This window comes from Anopheles ziemanni, chromosome 3 (assembly GCF_943734765.1).
Source record: "Anopheles ziemanni chromosome 3, idAnoZiCoDA_A2_x.2, whole genome shotgun sequence".
NCBI lineage: Eukaryota > Metazoa > Arthropoda > Insecta > Diptera > Culicidae > Anopheles > Anopheles ziemanni.
Window position 1 is genome coordinate 25,899,104 of NC_080706.1, and position 25,899 is coordinate 25,925,002.

At 44.0% G+C, this 25,899-nt stretch overlaps 1 protein-coding gene across 1 annotated transcript in view; it reads right to left on the reverse strand.

The window, feature by feature from the left end:
- Positions 1-25,899, reverse strand: part of LOC131284416 (adenylate cyclase type 6) — a 43,232-nt gene that overhangs the window by 8,850 nt on the left and 8,483 nt on the right. Inside the window, exons 4-6 of the mRNA XM_058313270.1 lie at positions 19,128-19,267; positions 5,946-6,129; positions 1,649-1,976 (exon numbers count right to left, since the gene is read on the reverse strand). Of these exons, the coding sequence (XP_058169253.1) occupies positions 1,649-1,976; positions 5,946-6,129; positions 19,128-19,267 (652 nt within the window). The remainder of the gene's footprint in view (positions 1-1,648; positions 1,977-5,945; positions 6,130-19,127; positions 19,268-25,899) is intronic.

Below are 25,899 nucleotides of genomic sequence, written 5' to 3' on the forward strand. Positions count from 1 at the left end.
TGGAATAATTTTCCACGAAATCCTCATGACCGAGCTCTCCATGCATCGGTCATTTTGATCTGAACCACGAAAGTAATATATTAAATTTCATATCATTAATAAATTGATACGGACAAGCCATTGGACGTTGAATTGTTTGCATTGATCATTGCGTTTTAATGTACGTAAATTTTCTTTACATAAAATAAATATTTAACCGGAAATGTGTTGCAAAACCAAATTACGCACAAGTCAATTTTTTCAATTTTTTCCTACGAGGCTGCTTGATATCGGTTTTCTGTAATAAGCTTGTTTTTGCATATGCTGGTATAGAATTCAACATTCAACCTCCATTCATAAAGTTTTATCAGCCCCATCATTGTGCTGTTCTCTGTCATCCACAATCATTCAATCTGGTTCATGTATTCAAGCGAAGCAAATGTATGCCGAGCAGCGGTTTGGCTGAGTTATTTAGATCCGCCTGGAATCAGTCAAATCGTGGCCATGAAAGGATGGATTTCTTGTTCCTGCTGGAATCTTCGAACATCATTCAGTCACGTTTTACCATAACAACAGTTGGGAACGAACTGAAAGGAGCGTCACTCTCATACTCACGCATCGTAGAAAATGGTTCGCCGTTTGAAACGAAATCTCATCAAATGCTCACGAAAGCAACAATTGGTCTCGATTGGATTATTTTCAAACCACCCCTGAAGTGGAAGGTGTAAAAAACGTGTCCGTCGCGCGTTCGTCCCGTCGTTTAACACGTCGTTCAACTCCGTTCAAGTTACATCCACTAAGGGTAGTCGATTGGAAAAAAAGGCTCCCTCTTTGGTTTCCCTCCGGCCGAAGGTAGTTCTCAGAAAATTATCTCCACCAACTCCATTAACCGACGCTTTCCATTGAATCACTCGATCGGCTTTTATGTGCGTGTCACCGACTTGGGGAAGAAAATTCAATTTTTATATCAGTTTAGGGCAATTGGTATCCGAGCTTGTAATTGAAACAGGGCCGGGGGATTATGTTTTTCAATGGAAAAGAGTAATAGAAATGGCGAATCGATTCAACGATAAATTGGCTGCGTTCGCCTTAAAGGAGCGAACGAAGGAAAGGCAGAAAATATTTTGCTAATTTTTTTTACATTTGGTGTATTAAATTGTAATGTAGCTTGACGCCCCGGCGATGGTAAAGAAGGTTTGGAGAAAACAAGAGATATTTTTAACTCTTTACTTTATAGTTATATTGTTACACTTGCTCTAAAGTTATGTTTTGACCCTTTCCGGCAAAACTGAATTTGAAACACTTCCAAGAACGTAGAAATCCAGTTCTGGACATAAATAATGGACATTTGAAATAATTGATATTTCATCGTTTCTTTGTATTCGACTTTGTTAAGCACTGTAGAGATCTTTCATGTTTGTTTTGTTTAAGTTGGTAAAACTGAGCTTGAAATATAAAGTTGAGATAGTTTTATAAAAAAAAATACAGGAATCAAATAAATCTTCAGCAACATGCTCATTGTAAAAAAAGTTTCAGCAGTGACAGTTTAATATTTGTCGAGTTCTTAGTGTATGCATATAAAACTCCATACAAAAAATGAAGCTAAAATATACAATAGGCAGAATCGATGAAAATAAGAGTTTTTCAAATAAAATCAAATCAGTCCTACCTGTTGTGAGAATGCCCTCGCGTCCACCGTCGCATTCGGCTTCCGGCTACCACCTGCCACGTCCTTCCGCCACTCCCGGCACTCCGGTGACTGCGTCCCGCCCGGGGAAAAGTTTCGTCCTCCCCACCACGAGTGCCTCCCGGGTCGTCCTGTTCGTTGCGTTGTCGTTGTCGTCGGTCACGATGATTCGTTGCGCCTCCGTCGGTGCTGTCGGTCGGATCGGGAGGCTCGATCTCGGCAGAACTATTCCACCCCAGTGGTCCCTCGTAGCCCGCGGTGCTTTCGTTGCCAAAAGTGAGCGCGGTCAATGCGGTAACATTCAGCTGATCTGTGAGTGTAGAAGAATCGCCAGGCCATCAGTCATGGAACGGTTAAGAACTGGATCGAGACGGATGAGTTTCTTTTATCTTTCGGGTGGATCAACGCGCAAAATTTCCTCAAACCACCGATAACTTTGGCCCGTCGGAGAATAATTCGCGAACAACAAATCGTGGTACTGTGGCATCCTGGGTTTCGGGTTACACGGATAGAGGGTAGTCAGTATGGATCGGACTCTGAATAGAGACGGTCGTGTGTGGCGACCGATGCCCGTTGACTCGCAGCGTATGCGTTGATACAGCAATATACGAGCATGGTGGATATCACATTGGCGATCCTGCCATGATAACGAAGTGGAAAATTGATAACCGGTAGTGATGAAGAAAGGAGGACGCGTATGTGAGTTTTTGGGAAGAAAGTTGAGTCGGGTTCGGCCCATGACATAATGGAAATGGATAACATTTTCGCAGACACCACTGAGTCGGGTTCGGCCCATGGCCAGTGAGCGAGAGTGCGACGGTTGAGTCGGGTTCGGCCCATGACCAACAGAAAGGCAAAATCGGAGACACCACTGAGTCGGGTTCGGCCCATGGCCAGTGAGAGAGAGTGCGATAGATGAGTCGGGTTCGGCCCATGACCAACAGAAAGGCAAAATCGGAGACACCACTGAGTCGGGTTCGGCCCATGGCCAGTGAGAGAGAGTGCGACAGTTGAGTCGGGTTCGGCCCATGACCAACAGAGAGGTAATATCGGAGACACCACTGAGTCGGGTTCGGCCCATGACCAGTGAGAGAGAGAGTACGAAAGTTGAGTCGGGTTCGGCCCATGACCAACAGAGCGGTGCGGTGATCGCGAACGTCACTGAGTAGGGTTCGGCCCATGACCAGTGCAGAAAAGCGTTGAGTTTTGTTTTGTTTTGGTTTGTTTTTGTTTTAGACTGCTTGAAGGGGAAACGGTAGCCCATATGCACGAATAAAGAAACAGGATGAAACATGAATATTAGGCCGGTGGCACGGAACAGCGGTTTGGTATTGGTGAGTAAGGTGAAAATCAAGCTGGTGCTGATTGCCGGTGAAATCAAATAGATGATCACCGGGTGTCCTATGACTCCGCAGTTCGATTCCAATAGCGATGGGGATCCCCGGTTGGTACATTGCGTGCTTGGTTCTGAGAGGTTCACATTCCTAATCGACTCCGGGGCCACGGTAAATACCATCACGACCCAGGGGTGGCAAATAATAAGACAAAAGTTCCACACTATGGCCAGGATTTGACGGTGCATCCAGAAGAGGTATTAAAAGGGTATGCGAATCAAACGGTAACCGTAGCTAGGCTGAAAAAAAAAACAGAATTGCAAGGATGTTTTGGCTGACTATGTGGTTGCATACAACTCATGGCCGCATCACGTGACGAAAATTCCTCCAGCACAATTGATTGTTTGGTAGAGCAGTGAGGAATCTGCTCCCCAATATTAATGTTGATTCAGCACGTCCTCAAGACGAGGAGTTGAGGGATCGGGACCAAGTTGCCAAATTTGACCGTAATGCGAGGGAAGATAGGAAGAGTCATTCAAAGAGAATCAGAGGTCTGAAGGGCGTAGCGGTAGGAAAATAAGACCACCGAAGCGGTACTTTGAACATGTGTGTAGAGAGTAGAGAATTGTGGGAATAGGTAACGCTTTATTTTTGCCAAAGGGAGGATGTGGCATCCTGGGTTTCGGGTTACACGGATAGAGGGTAGTCAGTATGGATCGGACTCTGAATAGAGACGGTCGTGTGTGGCGACCGATGCCCGTTGACTCGCAGCGTATGCGTTGATACAGCAATATACGAGCATGGTGGATATCACAGGTACGACAACGGATTTTCGTTTTCCTGGAACTGTCGGCCACCACGATGGACTGTTGGGAAAGAAATGATTTAAGTCCCACACAATTTGATAACGCCAAACGTAACGAGCCTGCAGGCGAACGATAAAACCGACTTTCGTTTCATAAGCCTATCGGTTTTCCATCCGAGTGGATGCAGTAATTGGGGATGTTCCCAAATACCCTTCGCAAGTTGATTGACGATTACAATTTCGATTTGAGTCGGTTTGTTCGCCGACTGTCCTTATTTTCTTGTGTTCCCGGAAACTGTAGAATGTTGATCTGGTTTTAGTTTTGACAAGCACAATGATAACTTTCGGTTCGTTCGGAGAATATGAAATGAACCTTCTATATCTACACCATATGCATTATGGTCATTTATCAGCAAAACTTCTCATTATTATGTTAAGATCAAAGTTTTTTCTATGCTTTAGAGCGAAAAACATGATCTATTGATGTTTTTCTTCTTTAGAAAACAAAGTTCAATTCGTAATCAAGTTTGTTCGCGGAATGGATATGTTTTTGCTATCCGCTAGTTCTGAATAAACTCTCCCGAAGTCCTGACAAAACATCACGAAAAGGAGTTTCTATACGTTCTCATTCCGCTTGCATCACTATCTAAGCAAATTCCATAAAAACACCTGTTGAACGGACTTTTGGAATGGTGAAAGTTGGTTTGTTGTAGTGAGTTGTGATTAAATAAATACTAAGTAGTCTGGACCAAGATATGCTACGGCTCCCAATAATTATAAAAACAACGATTCAGCAAGCTACAAACGATCCGACTTTCTATGTAGAACAAACGTTAAACTGCTCCTTTGTTCAGCGTACAAATTATGATGTTGCATTTCACCCCGTAATGAATGGTAGTTTCTGTAGAAGAGGCAATTAATACTGTACAACAATGTACCCTAATTGAGTACACAGCAAAGTACCTTGACCTAGTACCTATCAAACGATAGACTTAGGCTAATGCACGCACTTTCAACCTACTCTGTGGTCTATTTTACAAGTAATGTCACACAGTAACATTGGCTTTTGAGCCCCTACTGTTCCTCGAAAAAGCCCTTCTTCCTAATGTGCAAATAATGTCCCTGTTGAAAGTGGTTTTATCTAGAATTTAAACACGACACTGAAGCTGTTTATTCCTCAGGAGCAAAAGCTAGGGGTAGTGAAATTAATTCTCATAATAATATAATGTTGCCGTTCCCATGAAGGAAATCAACATTCAACATTATGTAGAAGTGTTCTAACAACCCCCGGGTTTGGATGGCAAAGGCCATAAGTATCGGAGTCGTACCGTGAAAAAGATGGAAGGTAAATACCATTCAAAATATAGTTCAGATGCAACAATTTAATCTCCCCATATTAGTAAGTTGTACCGAAAGACTTTGTCAGTGTCAGCAAATGTCCGTGCAGTACCTGGGTGTAGGTGTTTACGAACCGCATGTCCGTAAACGGGAAATTCCGCTTTCAATCATACGTGGGCCAGTGCAGGCGGGGGGGTTTATCCGGTAATCTGTGTGTGCAGTAACTGCAAGGCAAAGGAAGTTAGAAGAAAAACCGTACGGTCCCGGAAAAGGACAAGCAAGCTCATCTGAAAACCGTCCATGTGTTACAAATCCGATCCCACATTGCCACTTGCTCGCATTGTGTCAGGCCAGCTCTGCTCGGTAGTATCTTTTATAACTTGCCTCTCCGCAGGGAGCGCAGCCTCAACGTCCTCTTGCTCGACCAAACGCTTCGTTTGTAGCATGTCGAGTCTATTCCGTGGGGCTACGGAAATGTTTTCCGGAAGTTCCATCACGCGCATGGTGGGATGTTGGATGATGTTGACCAAATATTTGAACATGCAGTTTATTTAATTTTAACCCATCTTTTCCACACTAGCGGTGGGATAAATGGGGTTCTTATCAACCATCAATTTTGGAGAATTGTTATTGAACTCTTTATATAATCTGTTGATCTAGCTAATATAATTGTCTGGATAGAATCGCTAAACTAGCTAATTACACAAATTTATCAATGTTTTGATCAAAAATGTCTTCAATATTTTGTTCCTCACTCCCTTGATAACAGTCCCACTGTGCAACCTGACCACCAACCGCTTACCTTGACCGGCGTGCGCTCCATCCAGCGGCGGCTCGTAGCAGCTTTCCAGCGACTGTTGCAGGATGAATGTAAACACTAGATGTATTAGCGCTAAGATAAATATTAATCCTAACAGAAGCCACACGATGTGCACCGCATTGCTTTGATTCATGCGGAGGAAGTACCGCTGGTACAGCATTTCCACCTGCGGAAAAAAGGGAAAAGAACTCATAGAAACACATGGCAAGGAAACGCGACGGGGGAAAACATGTTGGAAGGTTGGGTACGTGTATTTTCCGCGGAAATCGCCACTAATACAAGGGTCGGGCGAGGGGGGCGCAGCAAGACGCCGAATGATCCGACATGAGAAAAATCTCATTAGTTGTCGCCATTAGGAGTGGCTCTGGGCGGATAAAGGGCGTTGATGTGTGTGTGTTTGTGTGTATGTGTACCCACGCAGAGCTGGTTCCTTATTGCCGGGACGTCAAGCCGGAAAGGGATATTGAGTGTGGGAACCTCACTTTACTTCGTTTTCCCAGGCAGTGTACCGGCTAATAGCAAAGGGCAGATTACGGCAACTTCTTCGTTTTGGTTTTCTTGAATTCGTGCTGGACGATGTTTGTGTGAAAAACATTTGAGGTATTAGAAAGTATATGATGCTGTACCATGCGCTTGGATGTGCAGAAACTTATTACAGCGTTTTTTCACAGTCACTTTAGGAAATTAATGACCATGGACGCGGAACCACGTAAAACCCGGAGGAATTAACAATTGATCGTTCAATAAAGCCCTGACAAAGATCCGTAGGACATACGAAAATAGGTAAGGAGATTTCATTCATTATATTAAAAAGCAAAATGTAAAAAACAATTTATAGTCTAAAATATATTATAATACATTTAGTTTAGCTCCTTTATCCAAATTCTGAATGCTCTTTCAAATAACACCCTTTAATCTGTTGTGTCGACATCAAGCAATTGAAAATTTGTTTAACGTCACACCTGTAGCTGCTACTAATTATCTTCTACTTCGCTGGATGTCAGCTTTGGAATAGTCGAGTGGAAAGTCCTTTCACTTTGGTATACAAAAGCTAAAACCATCTTCAGCTGACTCACGGCAAGAGAGAGATATCAAATTACCAACTTATAGTTTCAAGGACCGCGAAGCTTTCACCGACTCAAGATAATGCCTTCGAGTAGGTTTTAAACTTCAAAAGAACAGTTTTTCATTTTCCCCACGCTTTAACGCTAAGCTTTCTTCTGAAGTGTTGTTTAATAAATAACTTTTAATCAGTCGATGTTATCAACTCATCCTAAAGGAGGGTCAAAAAAGATTGTTCATAGTTCATAGCACACTAAACAGTTGAAGCGATTAGCTAGAGATAGCAAAAATTGGAAACGAATGATCGCAAACCGTCGGAAATGAATGCTGCGTGGGTTTTGAAATGACGGCTAAAAAGATTAGGACCCGATGAAGATGAACCGAATGGTTCTGTATTCGGCCACGCTGTATGCCGAACGGGTTCCATTCGAATTCACTAGTCCAGGCACGGAACTGGTTCCTTATTGTTTATTCTGTGTCCGACACCGAATAGGCTGCCGATGGGAAATAGGAAACGTGGTCCGCTTTCCCAGCAAGTGGATCATCGGAACGACTCCCAGGCGCTACACCGAAGTGACTCATCACGAATTCCGGGCGCCAATCAAGTTTGATTTCATTGGCTTCCTACGCGGAAGTCCACCTGCCAAGCCGCCGCCTTTCCCGATGTTCACACACACACACACACTCATAAACCGACACTAATTTGTACCATTATGCCGGACATGTATTCTCTTCAGGGGGGCGCGACCTCCACGGAGGGCGCGTCACGTTTTGGCAGTTCTTGTCCTCTTCCCTCAATCACCGCAACGTGCCGTGGGATGGGTTTTCCCACCGAAGGCCGCCAAGGGTCTGCCTTTGATCCGGTTTCCGTACCTTTCTCTTTACCCTACCCCATTTTCTCCCGCGGTGGGCCTGTGATGTGAAGTGGCAGAGAATGGTTATTGTTATTGGCATTCATTTGTTTACTCAAGTGGTTCGCCGATCCGGGCCCGACGCGGGTGCGAAAGTCTTCAGCAGCACCGGAAGACCTTCCGCAACCACCTTGAGTGGATGAGAATGATGATGTCCGAAATGACGAAATCGTAATTGGGGAAAAGGTATCGCACGGGTTCGGTCACAGCCGAAGGATAATTGATTCGAATTGACTCCGTCCGTCCAACGGTCGGGAAAGGAGCGTGAAGCGGTAAAAGATTAGAGGATGATAGGTTAGGATGTCCGGACCTATTGAGTTAAATTGTGAAATTTGTTTCAATTTGTTCGGTTATCTTTCGCTCGAGAGGTGGAACAATGGCAGTTTGGCAGCTTCATCCGGGAGTTTGTAGCCTCAGAAATCGATCATTTGTGTCCGATGGATCTTAGGCTGGGTTGAGGACTTTAAATATTGTATAGTCAACCCGAAGGAAAGGTCGTCATGCATGTCCTTAAAGTCTCATCGCCGAACAAAGCTGTCCCATTAGCTTACTTTAAAAGGATCTTACGAATTAAATTCTCTCTCACACTAAGTGTTATGAAACCGAGATCGAAATATTAAACATACCCATAAGAATTCTTTACATTTATATGTAACAATATTCACAACCTTTACAGAATTGATTGTTTTGTAGAAACCGGTGAACACGCTAAGGAACCTGGTCCAAACTGTTGTTCACTAGGTTAAAACCTAACACAGTTTATCTAAACTGTTACTTACGGTAATCGGTGTCATTGACATCTAAAGTACGTAGTCATCTATTTTATGAGGCAATATTAATATCGCTCAAGTGGCTCGTTATATCGATGATACCGTTTCGCGTGCAAAAGCATCTTCGCTTTGCGCCGGCATAAAAATCTTATGCTCAGAACGTGGCATTTTGGATAATTCCCCTATATTTTTTTCCTCCCAATAGAACTTTTCTTGATGCATGTAATTTATGGAATGGTTGTATTAATGTTTTTAAAACTAAAAAACTTTCACACAAAGAGAAAAAATGTGTATATGAAAACAACGCCTTTTGGAATACTTTTATGAAAAAAGTAGGCTTTTCCTCAACAGAAACGTTGTAACGTTTTTTCAAATCTTAATTTTGGTATTCAAGACTTTAATAACTGATAACGCTTTCCGAAGCAAAAAGAAGAAATGTGCTCCACATAAGTAAGATGGTAAAAAGAATCTGGTGTAGGGTAACTGGAAAAACAGTGTATAATCAACATGTTAAAGACTATGAAAGCGTACTTTCTTCCTGAATGAAAGGATTCCCGTGTAACATCGACCCTAAACTTGATGATTCCAATGGTTGATACAACTAGACGCTGGATGTTCTTCTTGCGCCAACTTGTTCTTCTTCCCCTTCTTCGGCCAAACAGAGTAGTAGGAACACGGCTTGAACAATATTCTTACTATTCGAGTGCACCAGAGTTTGAGTGGAGTATGCCATCGCAGGGAAACAACATGCTTGTTAGTGTCGTTGACGCTGAAAGATTCGGTAAGGCTAGTTAGAGTCGTCGACAGTTTCCGTAATGGCGCTAGAGATTTTCTACGTTCACCCGTTGGCTGACGAAAAGCAACTTCAAGGGAAAAGGATAAGCACCGTGGGCAAATGGAAAATCTGCGCATCCTTGTTCCCCGTTCCGTGAGCACCTTTTATAATCCTGAGGCTCTCGGATGGGGTAATATTTCTCTAAAACAAGGCAAAGGAGCGTCCAACGACGTGGTAAAGTTTCACAGTTTGCTCTAGACGCGCGTATTGCGGACGAAATTTCCTCTGTTTGGTTGCGTTCTTGCTTTGTATCGCACCCTCCAAAGAAATTGGGTCAAAAGAATGGTTGAGGGAAAACAAAATAGCCTACAAACAGGAAGCGTGGTAGAGAAGCGGGATAATAATGCACGGTAAAAGGAACCCTTGCTGAGTGAAAGCTTACACCGTGTATAGGGCTTGATTTTTAGCGGGAAAAGTAACTTCCAGTAATATTACGGACATAGAATGCAGCAAATTTCTACTGTGATGGTGCTGCGTTAGTTTAACGAGGGATAAAGTGAACTTAAAACAACGTAAACAAAGATATGCTTTCAAACTCAACGTGGTCTGCAAGGTAGTATTTGTTTCATTAGTTAACAAATTGGCTAAGAGTGATCCTACCCTTCCAACGCGAGGAAGTAAAAGTGAACGAAAACATAATATTTTGGCTTATGCTCCAAAGGGATTGATGGAGCCTGAACTTATACCGTGGTGGATTTGGTGTTTTAGAGACCTTTTTCCCAACTTTTTTTTTCTTTGAGTTTATTTTTAGTCGCTATTATGATCGAGGTTGGGCTCGACAGCAAACAACGAACATGAAACCCGCGTCCCTCCCAAGCGGACGCATTAAATATGTATGCATCAACAAGCGTGCCCTGTGCGGATAGGTCAACGGAAATTGCGCTTTCGGCCATGCAAAAGGACGATGGAAGAGCGAAACGAATGTGTGACTAGGAGAGCCTCGATTCGACAATGTTTACTTTCCATCGTCGGGTCGGGAAATTCATCTCGTTTGACCAACCAATCAACCAATCAAAAATCCAATAAAACCCTTTGCAGGACCAAAAAGAAAACAAAACGGTGATTCCAACTCGTCTAGCTACCCTTTGGTGTCTCTCCCTGCCCGAAACCAAATCTTAACGTGGGATGTAATTGTGGAATGTTTCCCTCCCGCAGTTTTCCGAACTGAACTTGTTGCTCTATATGCCAGACGTATGGCTTTCGGGTGGCCGTTAGCAAATTGGGAAAACATGCTTTTCCCCCGATTCTATTTTGCTTTATTTTCGATCACAGTTTCTCTCATTCGTCTTGGCTCTTGAGAAAATGTGTGCAGTTAGCCCTTTATGAAGGCATGAAGAATGCCCGTGGGGATAGAAAAGGTCGACCATTGTGCCTCGTTAATAATTTACAAGTTGATATTGAAACCGTTCGGACCGAAATGATTGACAAAATTCTTCGCTTTTATTTCGGTTAACTGACCCTTTTACGTGGAACGACAGTGTATGCAGCGGCCCAGGAATGTGTGTGCCCTTCCAGAAGGGTTTCGCTCATATTGGACCTAATGGAATGTCACAAAGGACGCATATTTCAATGAAAATATATTTTTATTCGATGATTGGGAGAAGCATTAATCGTTAATCAGCCACACTGTGTGAAAAATGTAGGTATGTAGGAGGTTAATTTTATCATAATTTCAGTCAGTAATTGAAGATGGAGGCGCCCAGTTGTTTGTACCATAATTGAACCTACTCTAGCAGCTCGAACGTCAAATTGCTACTGAGAAGTGCTGTTGATCTACGGTACATCGATACACTTTCATTACTCAACACCCCTCGACACACCCTTCAACTCCCTGCCTCTATTCTTTTGTGCTTCTCTATTTCCCTTTTATGGTACATTCAACCTTCTTCCTGTGCAAGCTGAAGTGAATGGAATCGCATCAGTAAATATTTGAACACAGGCTTCGGATGAAACAAATGTCACTACAAAATGTTCAGCGCAGCGTTCCTGTTCGCTCGCAAAGGAAAAATGGCAGTCAGGACACTTTGCTGACCCTTTGGTAAAGTTTTCCCTCCCCCGGTTTTCCAAAATGGGGGCATCTGTTGAGCCACGATCTTCATAAAGCATGCAACGCTAACGAACGCGGGCGATGATGATAGCGCTGACACCAAGCGGAACGTGCCTCAGAGCCGATGGGGGTCGTTACAGTAAATCACTCTGCAACCTTCGTCTTTATGCCGCAGGGCGGATATCGCATGAGCTCCAAATGACCAGTCGTTGTTTCTGCAGCAGACCTTTGTTGGGAAGGAGTTGCGTCGTAATTATTTCCTGGAAGTGCTTTCGGTTTTAATAAAAGCGATGGAGGCGCCCGGTGGTTCAGTGCGCGAATGGACACTTCAGAAAACAATTAATTACCAGCAAATTGTTGCACTGCATTGCAAATCATTAGAAGAACAAAGGATAAAATATCAGAAATCTCATGGTGGGATGTATAACTAACTTTATGTTTGTGTTTTTGTTTGTTAAGCTAGAAGCACGACCAATGAATGCGTCGGAAATCTTTAATTCAATTATGTTAGAAGGAATAAGTAATAAAAAACCATTTTCAAGGTTGCAAATATAACAACCATTTCATACAATTTTGTCTCATTTTACCACACCAAGAATAGAAGTAAATTGTGCTCAACAAAATATATGCCAACATTCTATCTGCTACATTTTCACAAAAAAGCACGTTCATACAAGCGTGAATGAAGCTACCTAACACAAAAAAGGCAGAAAAAACCTTCTGCAAATGATCAGCCAATGTGGTGAGGGAAGCAAAGTGATACAAACGCACCCAATTTTATGATGTGACAAAGAGGATAACGGTGAACATAAGGGCAAACAAACGACGAACAAAATACACCCCTCCCCAAAAAAGCCCCACGCCGACAAAAACGCAAACCAAAACAACGCACGTACAAAAACTACACCCGGTTGAAGGCATTAAGACGTACACCCTGCAGTGGTTTTTTCTTTCGAGCTGACTGGCCAGAGTCAACGGACCTGAACGTGAAACGCCATGCTGTCTTCGGCGAACGGCGGCGACGAGGGACCGAAAAAGATTCCCATAAACAGTTGGACGAAAAATAACGAGCATCAATTTGCTGGCCATCCGAAGAATCCCAAAACTGGCCGACGATAGAACCGTCTCGCTGGAGCAGCTTTCACTTAGGGCGTGTGTTTTTTTTTCCAGTGCTTGCGTTTTTTTTCCTTCACCGGTATCCTTTTCAGTGCAAAAGGATGCGTCTCTGAAGACGATACCAGACGGGGTAGAAATACCAACAAAACTTCGCCAAAGGATATTTCAAGCCCATTACCTAATCCACACAGAGAAAACAAAAAGTAGACGGTGAGAGAGCAAAAACCAAAAAGCAAGAATGTGTGGAACAAACGACGAAGATGAAAGTATGCGATGAAATCGAACTTACAGATACTATTCCTTAGTACGAGCGTTTTTCGAGTCGTCTTAATCCTTGTGTTATTTCTTAATTCTTCAAACGAATGGTTTGTGACAATATTTTTCTTCTTTTCTTATATCTGTTTCATTTAGATAAAAACTGTTCCCTTATAATACATAAACTTCCTTATTTATACCCTTCTAACATTAACAAATTATCTTTATCAAATAAATGAATTAAAAATAAACGAAATAAGAAATAAAAGAGACCTGTAAACAAACAAGATTTCTTCGGATCTTGTTCCACATACAATTTCATACGAGTCAAGTGCAGCAGAACAGTTTCCAATTACTTACCCAACACCCTTGCAATCGGAAAACCACATCACCACTGACCAGAATATTCCCCGAACGCCATTCGGAAGGCTGTATAAATCACGGTCTCTCGTGAAACGACGGCCAGTTATTCATCGGAACCGCCGTTGAAACCGCTCCAAAGCACATTCGTGTCCAACCTAGCACGTCAGCGTTCCTCGCTGGCCATTGCGCTAAACCTCAGTTACGTGCGACGTGCGATCTTAGAAGGGACATAAATTATCGGATCTGTTCGTGTCCGTACGAACCGGGCAGTGGAACTGGTGGTCTGAGGTTAATGAATTATTTCGCCTCTAAATCGGAACATTATTCATCCAGTCTGTTCGGATGTAGCAGTTTAGATACAATGCCATTTACGCCAAACTTAGGAGCGTTTCTGTCATCAAAATGATATCATTTAGTTAAATTATGCCTGTCTAAACGTTTGGTGTACTATTCCTTGCATAGGCAATTTCAATTGCTTCAACCCTTTGGAACTGCAGTTAATGAACGTTTTGGTAATTGTTTCCAATTCTAATCCTCTTCCCTAAAATAGGAAAGGCATCGTTTAATTACAATCATTAATTTGTAATGAATCGCAACTGCTACATAGTAGCAAAGCTCACAAACTTTCCTTGCCCTCGCACCAGGCGGTGAATGCAATTAGCAGCTCATGCTTTGCGTAATGGGAGCCATTTTCACTTCGATACTGTTACTGCAGTTTTCACGCTACGGGAGATCGTGTTTGTCGGGTAAGTATATTAAAAAGTTTAACTTCAGTTTCATTCACCCGTTTCTACGATTCTTGCATACCCTCTACGGTTCAGCGTTCAGCGGGGCCATCTCTTCGTTGGATTGCTTTTCTTAGCAGTTCGAGCTAAGTCGGGAAAACGGTTGGAGGCAAAAGTTCTGCTATTGAAATTTTTACTTTCCATAAAAAAACTACTGATATCCCCTATTAAAACAGACTTATGAACGACTGTTTTTTCATCTTCGCTTGAATTCGAACGTGAGGTGTCAATGGTGACCACAGGTTTTTCTTTTCCCCGCGAAAAGCACACCACCAACGATGATATCCAAATCCTGCGGTAAGGCTTTCACTGCGCTTGATATAAAAAAGAACTTCGTTCGCAATGAAACGGGCATATTGCTGGCTAAGATCCGGTAAGCCGAGAGAAGCTTTACAACATGGATGCAACTGGCTTCAAGTATTTTTCAAATGGCCGTTGAATGCTTTTTTTTTCTCGTAAGGAAAACAAATCGTCAAAAGGAAAAAACAAACACCGTGTGCTCATCCATTACATTTCCACCATACATCGGTGCCAGTCTTATCTTCTCAGTTTCAGTGGAAAAGCCTTCATTTAAACCAAAGTGTGGGTAGTGTCTTCTTGGAGTTTTCTTTATCTACTCCCATAATTTCAACGTTTCATACCATTGAAATCGCTCACAACGGTTGAACCAAACGTGTGTGAAAGAAAAATCTCGTGAAGCCGGTATTGAGCAGGGTTGCGCATTTAATTTGATATTTGAGCCACGTGGAGCCACCTTCTACGGGACTGCCGGGGATGTGGAGGAGGTTTTACGAGTGTAGCGCACACTGGGAAAAGCTAAACTCGTAAAGGAATCACTTCATGGCACGGGCACTCTATGGATTGGATACGGTATCCGCCGGGATGCATCACCATGTGCGAAGGAAATCGCAATGCAATTCAACGAGCGAAGAGCTTGGAAGGAGTGCAAAGTGGACCTGCAGTGATGCCCAATCGAGAAGAAGCACTTCTTTCCACCGATCGCAATCGGGACGATGCTGCAATTCTTCTGCCATGCTCGAGTGTTATTGTGCGAAGTAATACATCCCGTAAACGGACACATGGTGCTTGCGTTTCAAGGGAAAATTTTCATTTGAGAAGCACTTTTCAACCGGGTTGTTTGTAGTGGCAAATCAAAATAAGAATCTGTGCTCCGGTGAAGGCTTTGTCCTTGGAGAGAAAGACACGGCATTGCTGCATGTTGAATGTGAGCTTTATGCAATATGTCCTTTTTTATTATTTGTTCTCGACGATGAAGCCTTCGGTGGGAGTTTATTCAACACAAGATTCTATTTAAAACGCATCCCCTGGGAGGTTTTCGTTGCCATGTGATTAAATTAAGGATACTCTGCATCTTTTTATTTCCTCCCGGAGTGTCGTGCTACTAGGAAATTAATTATTTTTTAAAGTTAATTAGCTTTAAAAAATGTATCTGTGTTGTCTGTATAGTTATTAGACAAACTAGTAGGATGATACTAGTTTGAAAATTTGTATTTGTTATGATGCCAGCTGAGTACGAGATCAAATATGACCGATTTTAAAGAGCTCGTGATTCTATAACAATATAATAAAAGTATTCTTTAAAAATATAATAATTCTATACATTGATGTATTACTCTCAGCGTGATGAAATATTATTTTCATATTTCCCACTCTCTAGGCAAAAACAAGTCGTGATTTACATTAACTTTCCGTCCTGATTAATATGCATTGACCTGTTGGCGTCAAAATTAAACATTATTTATTGATGGTAACTTTCACCTGATAGTTAATCACCATGATCGCCCGCGGCCCGATTCCTCCCTATGTCCACCCTGAAACAGATTTAATGAAATTCATCATATTCCACCCGATTTCGGTTTGACCGCAGGCGAAATAACAAACCATAACCCGTCCGGTGATTCGGCCGAGCTGGCTGAGGTTGATAAAAATAAAGCCACAATCGTTAAAAACTGAATACCACCCCTCACCACCCCCCGGGACCGTGCCGTGATTTTGCGGTGAAGGCTTTCCGATGAGGTAACCCAACAGGGGGGCGCACCTTCAAACAAGCTTATTTCCATAAGTGGTTCGGGGGAACGAAGGGTCGAAAACTAGCAGGGAAAATTGTGTTTGGAAAAAAACATATCAAAAATGGCTCGCATACATCAAAACCGATGGTCCGATTCGATGGGGAGAAAATCACCGACCCCGCACAGGGGACGTCACGGTGAGCCAGAGTCTGCTCTAGCCTGCTTGAACGAAATCTAATTAACAGTCACTTTGTTCGGCCCCGGTTGATGGTTGTTGAAAGTTCCAGAGATTTGTTTTTTTTTCTCCCGTTCCCCCACAGAAGCCTTTTTGTAAGCTCGGTACGGGACCGGATTGGAAAAATGTTTTTCCCATGTTGCGGGTGTAAATGAGTGCCTCGGCATTATTTTGTTGTTGTGGCACCGCCGGTAAAATGCTGCTCCATCCAGTCAAGGGCCAAAGGGGTCGTGTGGGACCGAAGTAAAATAAAATGGGTCCACCATGGTAAGAAGATTGAAAAATGCTTCCTTTTAAGCGGCGAAATAGGGAAAACCCTTTTTCGATTATGCTGTAATAAAGCAGTGGCGTCCGGAGTGAAACGAGATGCGCTCAACCGACCGGTACCGTTCCATCGTGATAAGGCATAGCTCGGGAAAGCTCTCGTAGGGCTTCACCCCCGGGATGGATGGAGGGAAAAGTAGCACTGCCATTGCTTGTTCCAAGGTTTTACAAAGAGTGGAACACGCTGTGGGAAACCTTTAAGACGACACCTTTTGTCGCTCCCCAAGGCGTCTGCCGTACCGCAAAATCCGTTGTTTTGTGACGATTGCAAATCTCTGTTCCACTGCATCTTTCCGACCGATCGTACCAAACCACCATCGTCGGTGTCTTTGTTCGCCTTCCTTTGTGTCAATCTCTGCCCGGACAAATTTACCGCCAACACTTTACCTGCCAGTCCTCGGAAATGCGCTTCGGTGCGCTATGGAAAGCCATATTAAAATCAACTACCGCAAGGTGCTGGTTTTCCGACGGAACGGTACACGAATCGGTTCGGTTCCATTGGGTACCAACGGGCTAGTTTGATCAGATACTGGCCCTCGCTGTGGTCCGCTCGCTGTCATCAACTTTCTTCATTTCCATACTCTGATAACCCATTCCCGGGACGTGTGCAAGAAAGCGCACTCAATCCGGACCGATTTTTATTCCGCTTCCTTTCCAAAAGCTATGCATATTTTGTGTGTTGGCAAGACGAATCGCATTCCAAGCGACCCGAGTGACCGGCTTGGCCTTCAATAACCCGTCTCGGAGGGAACGAACGAAGCGAATTGGTTTACTTCCGGTGGCTTCGGCTTGCTGCCAACCGAACCGAAGCCAAACGAGGAAGCAGCGACGGAACCGCCTCGATGCTGATGCGTATCAGATCCAAGCAGGACGAAGCGGTTCTCGTTGGAAAAGCACAAGGAAAAAGTTTACACCATCTCTTCAAAACCAACCCCTACCGAACCACCCCCTCGAGCACTTTCCATTGTAGCAGTGTGCGTTGATGAAACTCCAGTTCCGTTGTGGAGCACGCGAATGTCAGGTGCATTGCACATGCATTTCCCGGTGGCTATTGTTTTTCCCCCTATTTCCCGTGGGACGATGCAGCAGCAGTGGTCGGCTCTTTGTTCGCAATATTAATGTTTCATGCTTATTCCATTTTCCAAGTGGAGCACCGTTTTTTTTCTTCCTTTTTTTTCGCCTCGTTCGGTTCACCATAAATCTTGCAATCTCGTCTACGGTGCCGGTGGAAATGTTGAAAAATAAATACTAAAAAACAAGTACGAAACATTGCCTCTCGGTGCAACGTGCCCTCTTTCCGGCGGCGTGCAGTTCAACGGTAATAAAAATTATTTGTTTCTCCAGGTGCAAAGGCAAACAAGCTTCTGGCCACAGCCGGCGTGTCCTGGGCTGATTCGTTATTCCTGTTTGTTCCAATTCGGTTTTATTTACTCGCCTCTCGTGCTGTTGTTATTTCTCTTTCGCTCTCGTGTATTTGAGCTTACTTTTTTTGCGAAATTGAAATAAACAAATTTAAATAAACAAACAACGCGAAGGAACGCGTATCGCCGAAATGCGATTCGTTCCTAGTGGTTTTCAACGCAAATGCAGAACGTTGGAAAATCGAGAAGAAAGTAATCAACGTGATAAACCGGATTGTTTTTCACTCCCATCTTGCAGAGCGAGAGAAAAACCGGAAGCTGAACGAGTTGGTGAAAAAACTGGTGGACAAAACACATTTATACTACCAAGAATTTCCCATCCCGTTGGAGACATCCACGGCATAAGTTTTTCTTCGGTAACAACGGGAAAAAGGGAAGGAGAGAAGAAACAAAGTGAAATTTTCAACCATTATCTACGGCAAACTTCCTAAAGATCAGCTTGCTTCGAAATGGTGAGAAAATTGAATAAAAGTAAGTACACGACGTGGGTAGAATAAACAACTGGTAACTCGCTTATAATTTTTTCTTTAATACCGTATTATGGATTTTTCCCGCGTCCAGATTTTCCAGCGGTCACAGAGCGAATAAAAGTCGAACATCGTCGGCATCGGCAATGTTGCTCGTCGCGGTTTTCTTGCTATTTAAGCGATATTTAACTTTTACCGCGACCAGCCAAAGAAGGTAGGAATAACGCAAAAGAAATATCTCTACAAACTTCATCCTCCCGGTCCGACTGAGTGAAGGCTGAAGCCACCGACAAACTTTGCAGGTTTCGTACCTGCACAATGCACAGTGTGTCTTGAGGTAGGGAGACCAGCTCTTAGCATTCTCTCATTCACCATTTTCACCACCAGGGGGAAACTTTGATGGGAAAGATTTGGCGAGCGTGTTGTTGTTGCGTCTGCAACGCAAAAACTTTTGATGGATTTTCCGCCCCTTTTTCTTCCCGGCTGGGGAGAGCACTGTGTCGTGGAGTGTGTTTTTCTACCAGCTAGCTGCGGTTGACTTACCTGGACATTTTTGAATTTGTGCGAGCAGATGACACCGTTGAACAAACACTTGACCGTGTTCCAGCAGCGGGATGTATCGAACACGCCCTCGGTGGTGTTGTTGATGTTCAGGTTGTTCAGCGGTTCCAGTTCCTCTTGTGCTGGAAAATGAAAGATTCATACACTTTATTTTAATGCAAGATAGTTATTTTCTATGGTTTTTTAAGTTTCCATCAGTTGAATGTTAAGACGGGAAGAATTTTCATCCAATATTACAGCAAATTATTATTTAAAATTTGAATATTTTGAAGAAAATTTAACATTCAACATTTTTCAGGATTGACCCAGAAGGATGGGCTGCAACGAAAAAAATGTTAAGTTGAAAAGTAAACAACAATAACTATTGGGGATCAATGGAACATTTATTCAATCTAATTGCACTAAATGTGATCATTATTTTATCGAAATGATTAAAAGTTAGGATGAGCTCAACAGAATCAAAGTATTCATTTTTCAAATAGTAAATAGAGACAAAATAATCTTTAATTTTATAAATCTCAGTTTCAAAGTCCCGTGATGAGATGAGGCAATAAACCCTACATTTTTACAGTGCACGTGAAGCATGCTTTTTACAATCTGACTCTAAGTGGAAACCGGGACTCGAACACGGGTTTACCAAGAGCGAAGCCGTAGTCTTGCCGAGGAACCATAGCACAAGTTAAAAATTGTGAGGAAATATCGCTACTTGAATGGCAAACGTAGATTTTGAAGAAAAATTTTATTTCGTACTATAAAAGATTTTCCCATTCGGGATTCGAACACCAAACCTCTGATACAAGGCTCGAGCACCACTGCCAGTATACCAGTTGTACAAGTGGATTGCATAGGGAAAATACAGGTATATATGGCTATGTGAATAAATTGAACCACCAAGCTGTTAATTTAATAATGGTTATGATAATTTGAAATCTATGTAACAAAATATGATCAGATTTGAAAAAGTAATTTAAATATCTAAAAAAAATCATGAAAAAAAATTTTTTACAACCGTCAACAAAAAAGTTTTTCCTAGCCTAGATTCGAACTCCGATCCTCCGGAACAACACCCATGCACTTTGCCCCCTAGACTATTGATGAAAGAAAATTTCCGAGTGATATCACAGGTACTTATATGTCTGTAGGCAATCTGAATGTAGCATAGAAAATGAACCAAGAATAAAAACTTTAGTCACATTTTTCCTCCCCGAGCTTCGCCGGGGCTTCGAGCTAGTATTTTATATAAAGGAGGTTTTATACACGTGATAGCCCAAAAGTCGAAGTATTAAAACATAATTTATAAGCCACCGACTTTTAACAAACCTTGGAAAAATGTAGCTGAGCGTGAAGTTTTTAAAACAAGCTCCTCATCATTTTGAAATATTGAGTCATTCACGTAAATTTACGATATCCATTCTTTTCCAGAACTTCACCACGTACACCACCACAAAATTGCACACATTGTGATTGCGATTACTAACCGTACCATCATCCACATCCGTAATACGAACGTTTTCTAAATGTAACGACCGCCGCCCACCCCAGCTTAACCCCAATTAGAGTAATTCGCCCCTAATTGGCGTGTAAACTGTGGGTTGCGGTTTTCTTTCCAAAGCAAACACGCACTTGCACCTTGAAGCACCTACGCGGATGGGTCAATCCGAGCTGGACTCATGGACCCGAGCGAAATGCGAGTCGATTTCGGATGCTAATTACTAGCCCGGATCCGGTACAGTAATTGTATCCGTTCCCGTCCGACCATCCGCGCCCGAATAGACGCCCGCAAGCTTCGACGTTTGTTTAAATCTGATACAGTAATTACGGTTACTGTGAGACGAATCATTCGATCGTTTGGTTTAGTTAAACAAGAAACATCATTTCCATGAACGATGAGGGGGGAAAGGAGAAGAGGTGTTGCTTAGAAGCGGTGCTTGTTATTCGAAAGACCGCATCTTGTGGCCGGGCATTCGAATCGATTCCACGAGTTAAAGCAGCTCGTTAAAGAGCGATAGTTCGAGCGGCCAGCAAGTCAATCACAAATGCAAATATCGACGTCCTGCGGGTAAAGTTGGTCCTAACTGTTGCCAAACACTCGCCCACACAATACAAGCACACACACACACCGACGGTAAAGGGAAGTTCAACAGGTCGCTTCCCGACAGCTTGAAGGGCAAACCAACGCACGCGTACCGATTGCTTGAGTTGACCTCTTAAGTACCGCTTACCGGCAGCCTCAACAATCACTAATCGAGTCCTCGAGGCATCCATCATCGATTTCCCTTTTAGAAGGGACGCGCCCGAAGAGTATTTCTCTTCTCTATCTCTTTCACTCTCCCTTTTTCCTCCTGTTGCACTCGCAAGCTTCCGACGTCGAAAGAAAAAGCTACCGCTTTCTTCTTTGCAGATCTTTTTGTCGGGGATAATGGAACCAGCCTTTCAGGATGAGGAGTGAAAAAACCCACCGGAAATGGCTGCCAGTGGTTGGCTTCCGGTTTTGAGTTTTATTTTTCCCCAAAGTCCATCCCGTCGACGGAACGGTAAAGTTAAGCTGATTTATTTCAATTCGGTTCGTCGTTCGGTCCCTTCGGTTCGCGCACGCCAACGTCCGTTTCCGACGCCGGGAAAACCCCCAATGGGGGTTTTCGGTTAAAGCCTTTCTCGAGTACGAATCCACTTTCAAAGGATAATGGTATTCATGGCCCAAGTGTACCAAAGGGTGGGAAAAGTTGCGCCAGCGTGCTCGGTGGCATTAATGTCTTCCTTGCCGACGGTAGAATCGGGCGGTTCGGGGATCAAGTCTTTGCCGGAACTCGCCTCAAAATACTTTCTCGCCCAAAATACTTTCATAACGGAAAAAGGAGGTTTGTTACTTGGTTTTTGTTGCTTCAAATTTCCACGTTCCAAATTTCTCAATGGAACCATTTTTGAGGGTGTATTCAAGGCAAACAGAAATTATTTAATTAAAATGATATCATCGAAAAGTTTGAGAAAGAGATGGGGCCAATGTTTGAAAACGCGCCTTGACCTACTTACTACTGAGTGCGCAATTCGACAACCCTTCTCTTTAAAGCGAATCTCAGGTGAATCTTTTCAATTTCACCTTTTTGCAATCGACGAGGGGCAGAAAACTGTACCAAGTCCGTCCACTTTCTCGGAAAAGTGCTGTTTTGCTGCCATATTTATGTTCAACAGTTGCCTCCCGAACTTCTCGTTCGAAGGAAATTTCCCTCTGGAAAACCTCGAGACGATGAATAAATGTTGCACTGTGCATGTTTGTTTGGTTTTGCTAGCAAATAAGTTTGTTATGATGGACGCCCCCACGGCAGCCCTCGGTTCTTTCGATTCGATACGACTTGCGTTGCGATGCGTTGAGTCACAAATGATGTCCCTCTATGTCCCGCCCGTAAACCGATCACCGGTCGACCTTCTCCGACCGCAGTTAATCGGAAGTTGCTCACCCACCGGGGTGGGTTTCATCATTTACGGAAGCACCTTCCGCCGAGATATTGGCACTCGGATCGGTAAGGGAGTGTCCGGACAAACCTTCATCCACACGCGTGGAGGAACCGTTTTTCCGTCGAATGGTCGGGCGAGCGGAAGGGGCCACCGGAGTGAAATGAAATGCCCAAGGGTACGGAACGTACATAAACATCATATTTCATAACTTGAGCTCCGACTTCCGGGAGGCTCGCTCGTTCGCTTTCAAGCAAGACCCACGCACATACGCCCGGGCTCCGTTGTTATCGCTCTCAACAATGGACGGACCTTCCAAGCGAAGACCGACAAGAGTTCCTGGCTTTAAAGCACCCAGAGGTCCCTTCTCCTCGGATGAAGTCGACCAAGATTGTGTTCATAGGGCGAACCGGGCGAAGACCCGGGTCGTAAGTAACTGCTCCCGCCTGCCAAAGAAAAGCCATAAAGTAATTGTTAGCACGTTCTCGGTAGAAAACGTAGAGTACATCCATTAGCGCTGCGGTTTAAAGTGCCTCGGAACGCACACAAACAACACGTCGCTTAAATGCTTACGTGCGCCTTGCCAACCGGAGCCCTTTATGACCCGGTCGCAGATTTGTGTTCTTAGTTTCTCGGGAGATTTGGAGCGATTTCGTTGGCCATTAAGGGTAACTCCCCGGTCAAGACGGAGAGTGTCCCGCCGGTGCTCGGGATAGTTTAATATCCTCCTTAAGCACTTACCGTTTCCCGGCACGCGCGCCACCTTCGCGTAGCGTTTATCTTGTCACGGCATGGCATTGATAAATAGTTGACCAAGTCGATTGCCATTCCGTCGATTACTGCCGGTTGCCGTTTGCAAAAACATGTGTTCGAAGCTGCTTTGGTGGAAAGTTTTCCACCATCCATGTCGGCACGCATCCCGCCAGCCAACCGTCTCGAGTGGACGGCAAACAAACACAACTTTTTAGATACGCTCCTCTCACGCCAGCACCCAAAGGGCGACAAAGTGTTCTCACGTTGTCGAACGACATTAGGAACGTCGGGTAAACTTTAACTTTTCGCCTCTGCGCTCCTAGTTTGGCCCGTCGCTGGCGTCCTTTTCGTCTGCCATTGGCGTGTCCCCCCCGTCGAGCGTACGGCGAACCCCGAATGGAAAAGTTTTCCTTTTCCTGGGTAACGACCGGAGCCGTTGTACTTGACTTCGGTGTGATAAAAGTAGAATGAAATCATATGAGATAACGAGAAAAGTGCCACCTACGATAACTCGTGAGGAGGTGGAGTTAAGGGGGGGATAAGAAAGTTTGTTCTCAACTTGTTCGATTGATAATTTCGTAATAGAGGACCTAACCCTTTTTTGTTGGGGACAATTTATTTTAATCCATGCGACGTCTTGAAGATCAAAATTGACGTGATCTTTTCCATGTTTGAATTTTTAAAAAGCGTAAACTTTCAAAGCTTATCGCAAGGTTTTTATCAAACAAGTCACTTTATTACATCGGGTCGCAAACCAGGTGTGAGTTTTGCATCAAATCAATACAATTTCGCTTGTTTCGAAATTGTGGAAAATGGATTTCCCGTAACAAGGTTACTCGGAATGGATACACACATTTTGCAGACACTGTGCCGTGTGCGCACAAACAGCTCTTCAATTCCGTCACGGATATTGGGACACGACGTTCCTATTTTACCCGCCCCCTGTTCCCCGTTGCGCAAGCCTTGTTCGTCAACGGGACGAAACAAACAACGGGCAAACACAAGTATGATTACATTTTGTCGTATTATCCGCTCGAAAAAGGGAACCGGTCTGTTTGCGAAATGCGAATCCAATCCCTATCCAAACCACGGTGCGACTCGAGTTCGTGACTTCAAAGAAGTCAATGTGAGGCACAGGTTCCTTCTGGCGCTGAGAAGCACTGCAGGATTGGTATCGTTTTTTTTTGCTTCTTCCTGTATTTCGTCCCCATTTTCCAATTCACTTGACTTGCCTTGATGTGTTCCGTGGAACTGCTTGCGCCGTTTTACGGGGCCGTACGTTGGCCGAGGACGATCTCGTCGTCGTTGTATTCAAACATCGTGTGAAGTCAATTTCCTCCCACCGATTCCGCTGCCCCGACGACATTTTCCAATCTCCCTTACTCCCGTGAATCCCTAGCAATGAAGCACGTAGACAAACCCCGACCGAGGACAGCGACCAGCTGAGCTAGGCTGGTAGGTGGATGAGCCCAGCGTCCGAACGAAGAAGTGGAGTGGATTCAATTACAGACAACTTTCCCGCACCGACCGGCGAAGCCCCACCCGGAAGTCGCACGCCGTGTAAACACGTTCGTTTCGCATGCAAACATGACAGCCAAGAAAGCTTCCCTACCGGCTCCCGGTCGAGGACCATCAATAGATTGGCGAGCTAGGTAGGTCCACTCTATCGCGCAACACCGAGGTAAAGTTGTTTGCAGGGATACGAGAAAAAAGAACTGCTACGAAGCGGGACAACTCACCGGACTTTTGCTCGGTTCCAATGAACCGGAAACCGACGACCTAGGGGTTACTCAATTTAATAATGTTAGGAACAGTGTCCTGCTATCGAATCGGGTAGTAAATGATTCTTCTGGTCTGGCGATCACTTTTACTTTGAGGCTTACACAAACCTGTTGGAGAGGAGTGCGGGGATACACAGTCTCATTGCACAGTTACTGCGAAACCGTTATCTTTCTATTTTCAAACATCCATCAACGATCAAAGAAGATCAGAATATTACGTGTTTGGCATGTTGTTGCTGGAAAAATATCTCGTTAGAAGCTGGCCACGTGTCGGAAGGGACTAAACCTCCTTTTCAGCAGCCAAAAGGTCAGTAGGTTTCGATTGCTTTCGAACGGCGTTAACGAGGGTGCGAAAGCGTTCACCTCCGGGAGTTGAGGTACCGATACCCCTTCTCAAGAGTCTAAAATTAACTCGATGAACCTTTTTGCAGTACTCGCCCGAAGATGAACATCCACCAAAAAAAAAAAAAAAACAACAACCCTTTTTGCTTTTTATCACCTACCTAGCCCAAGTCGTACAGTTTGATCCACTTCAAACCGGCCCTAATCCGGCCCGATGAAGTGAAGTGCGAAATTACTGCTCATGAATACCACCATAAACTATTGCTGCTGAGGATGCGGTGTTTTTGCCCGGATAGTTTAAAGCTTTTTCCGAGCCGGTGACCTGATTTGCATATCAACCCGCCGTTTGACCTGCGATAAGCGACTGGTGGAAAGCATTCGGAGTCGGCGGCAGTCAACTCCAGCCGATGGAACGGGAGGCCAGTAAC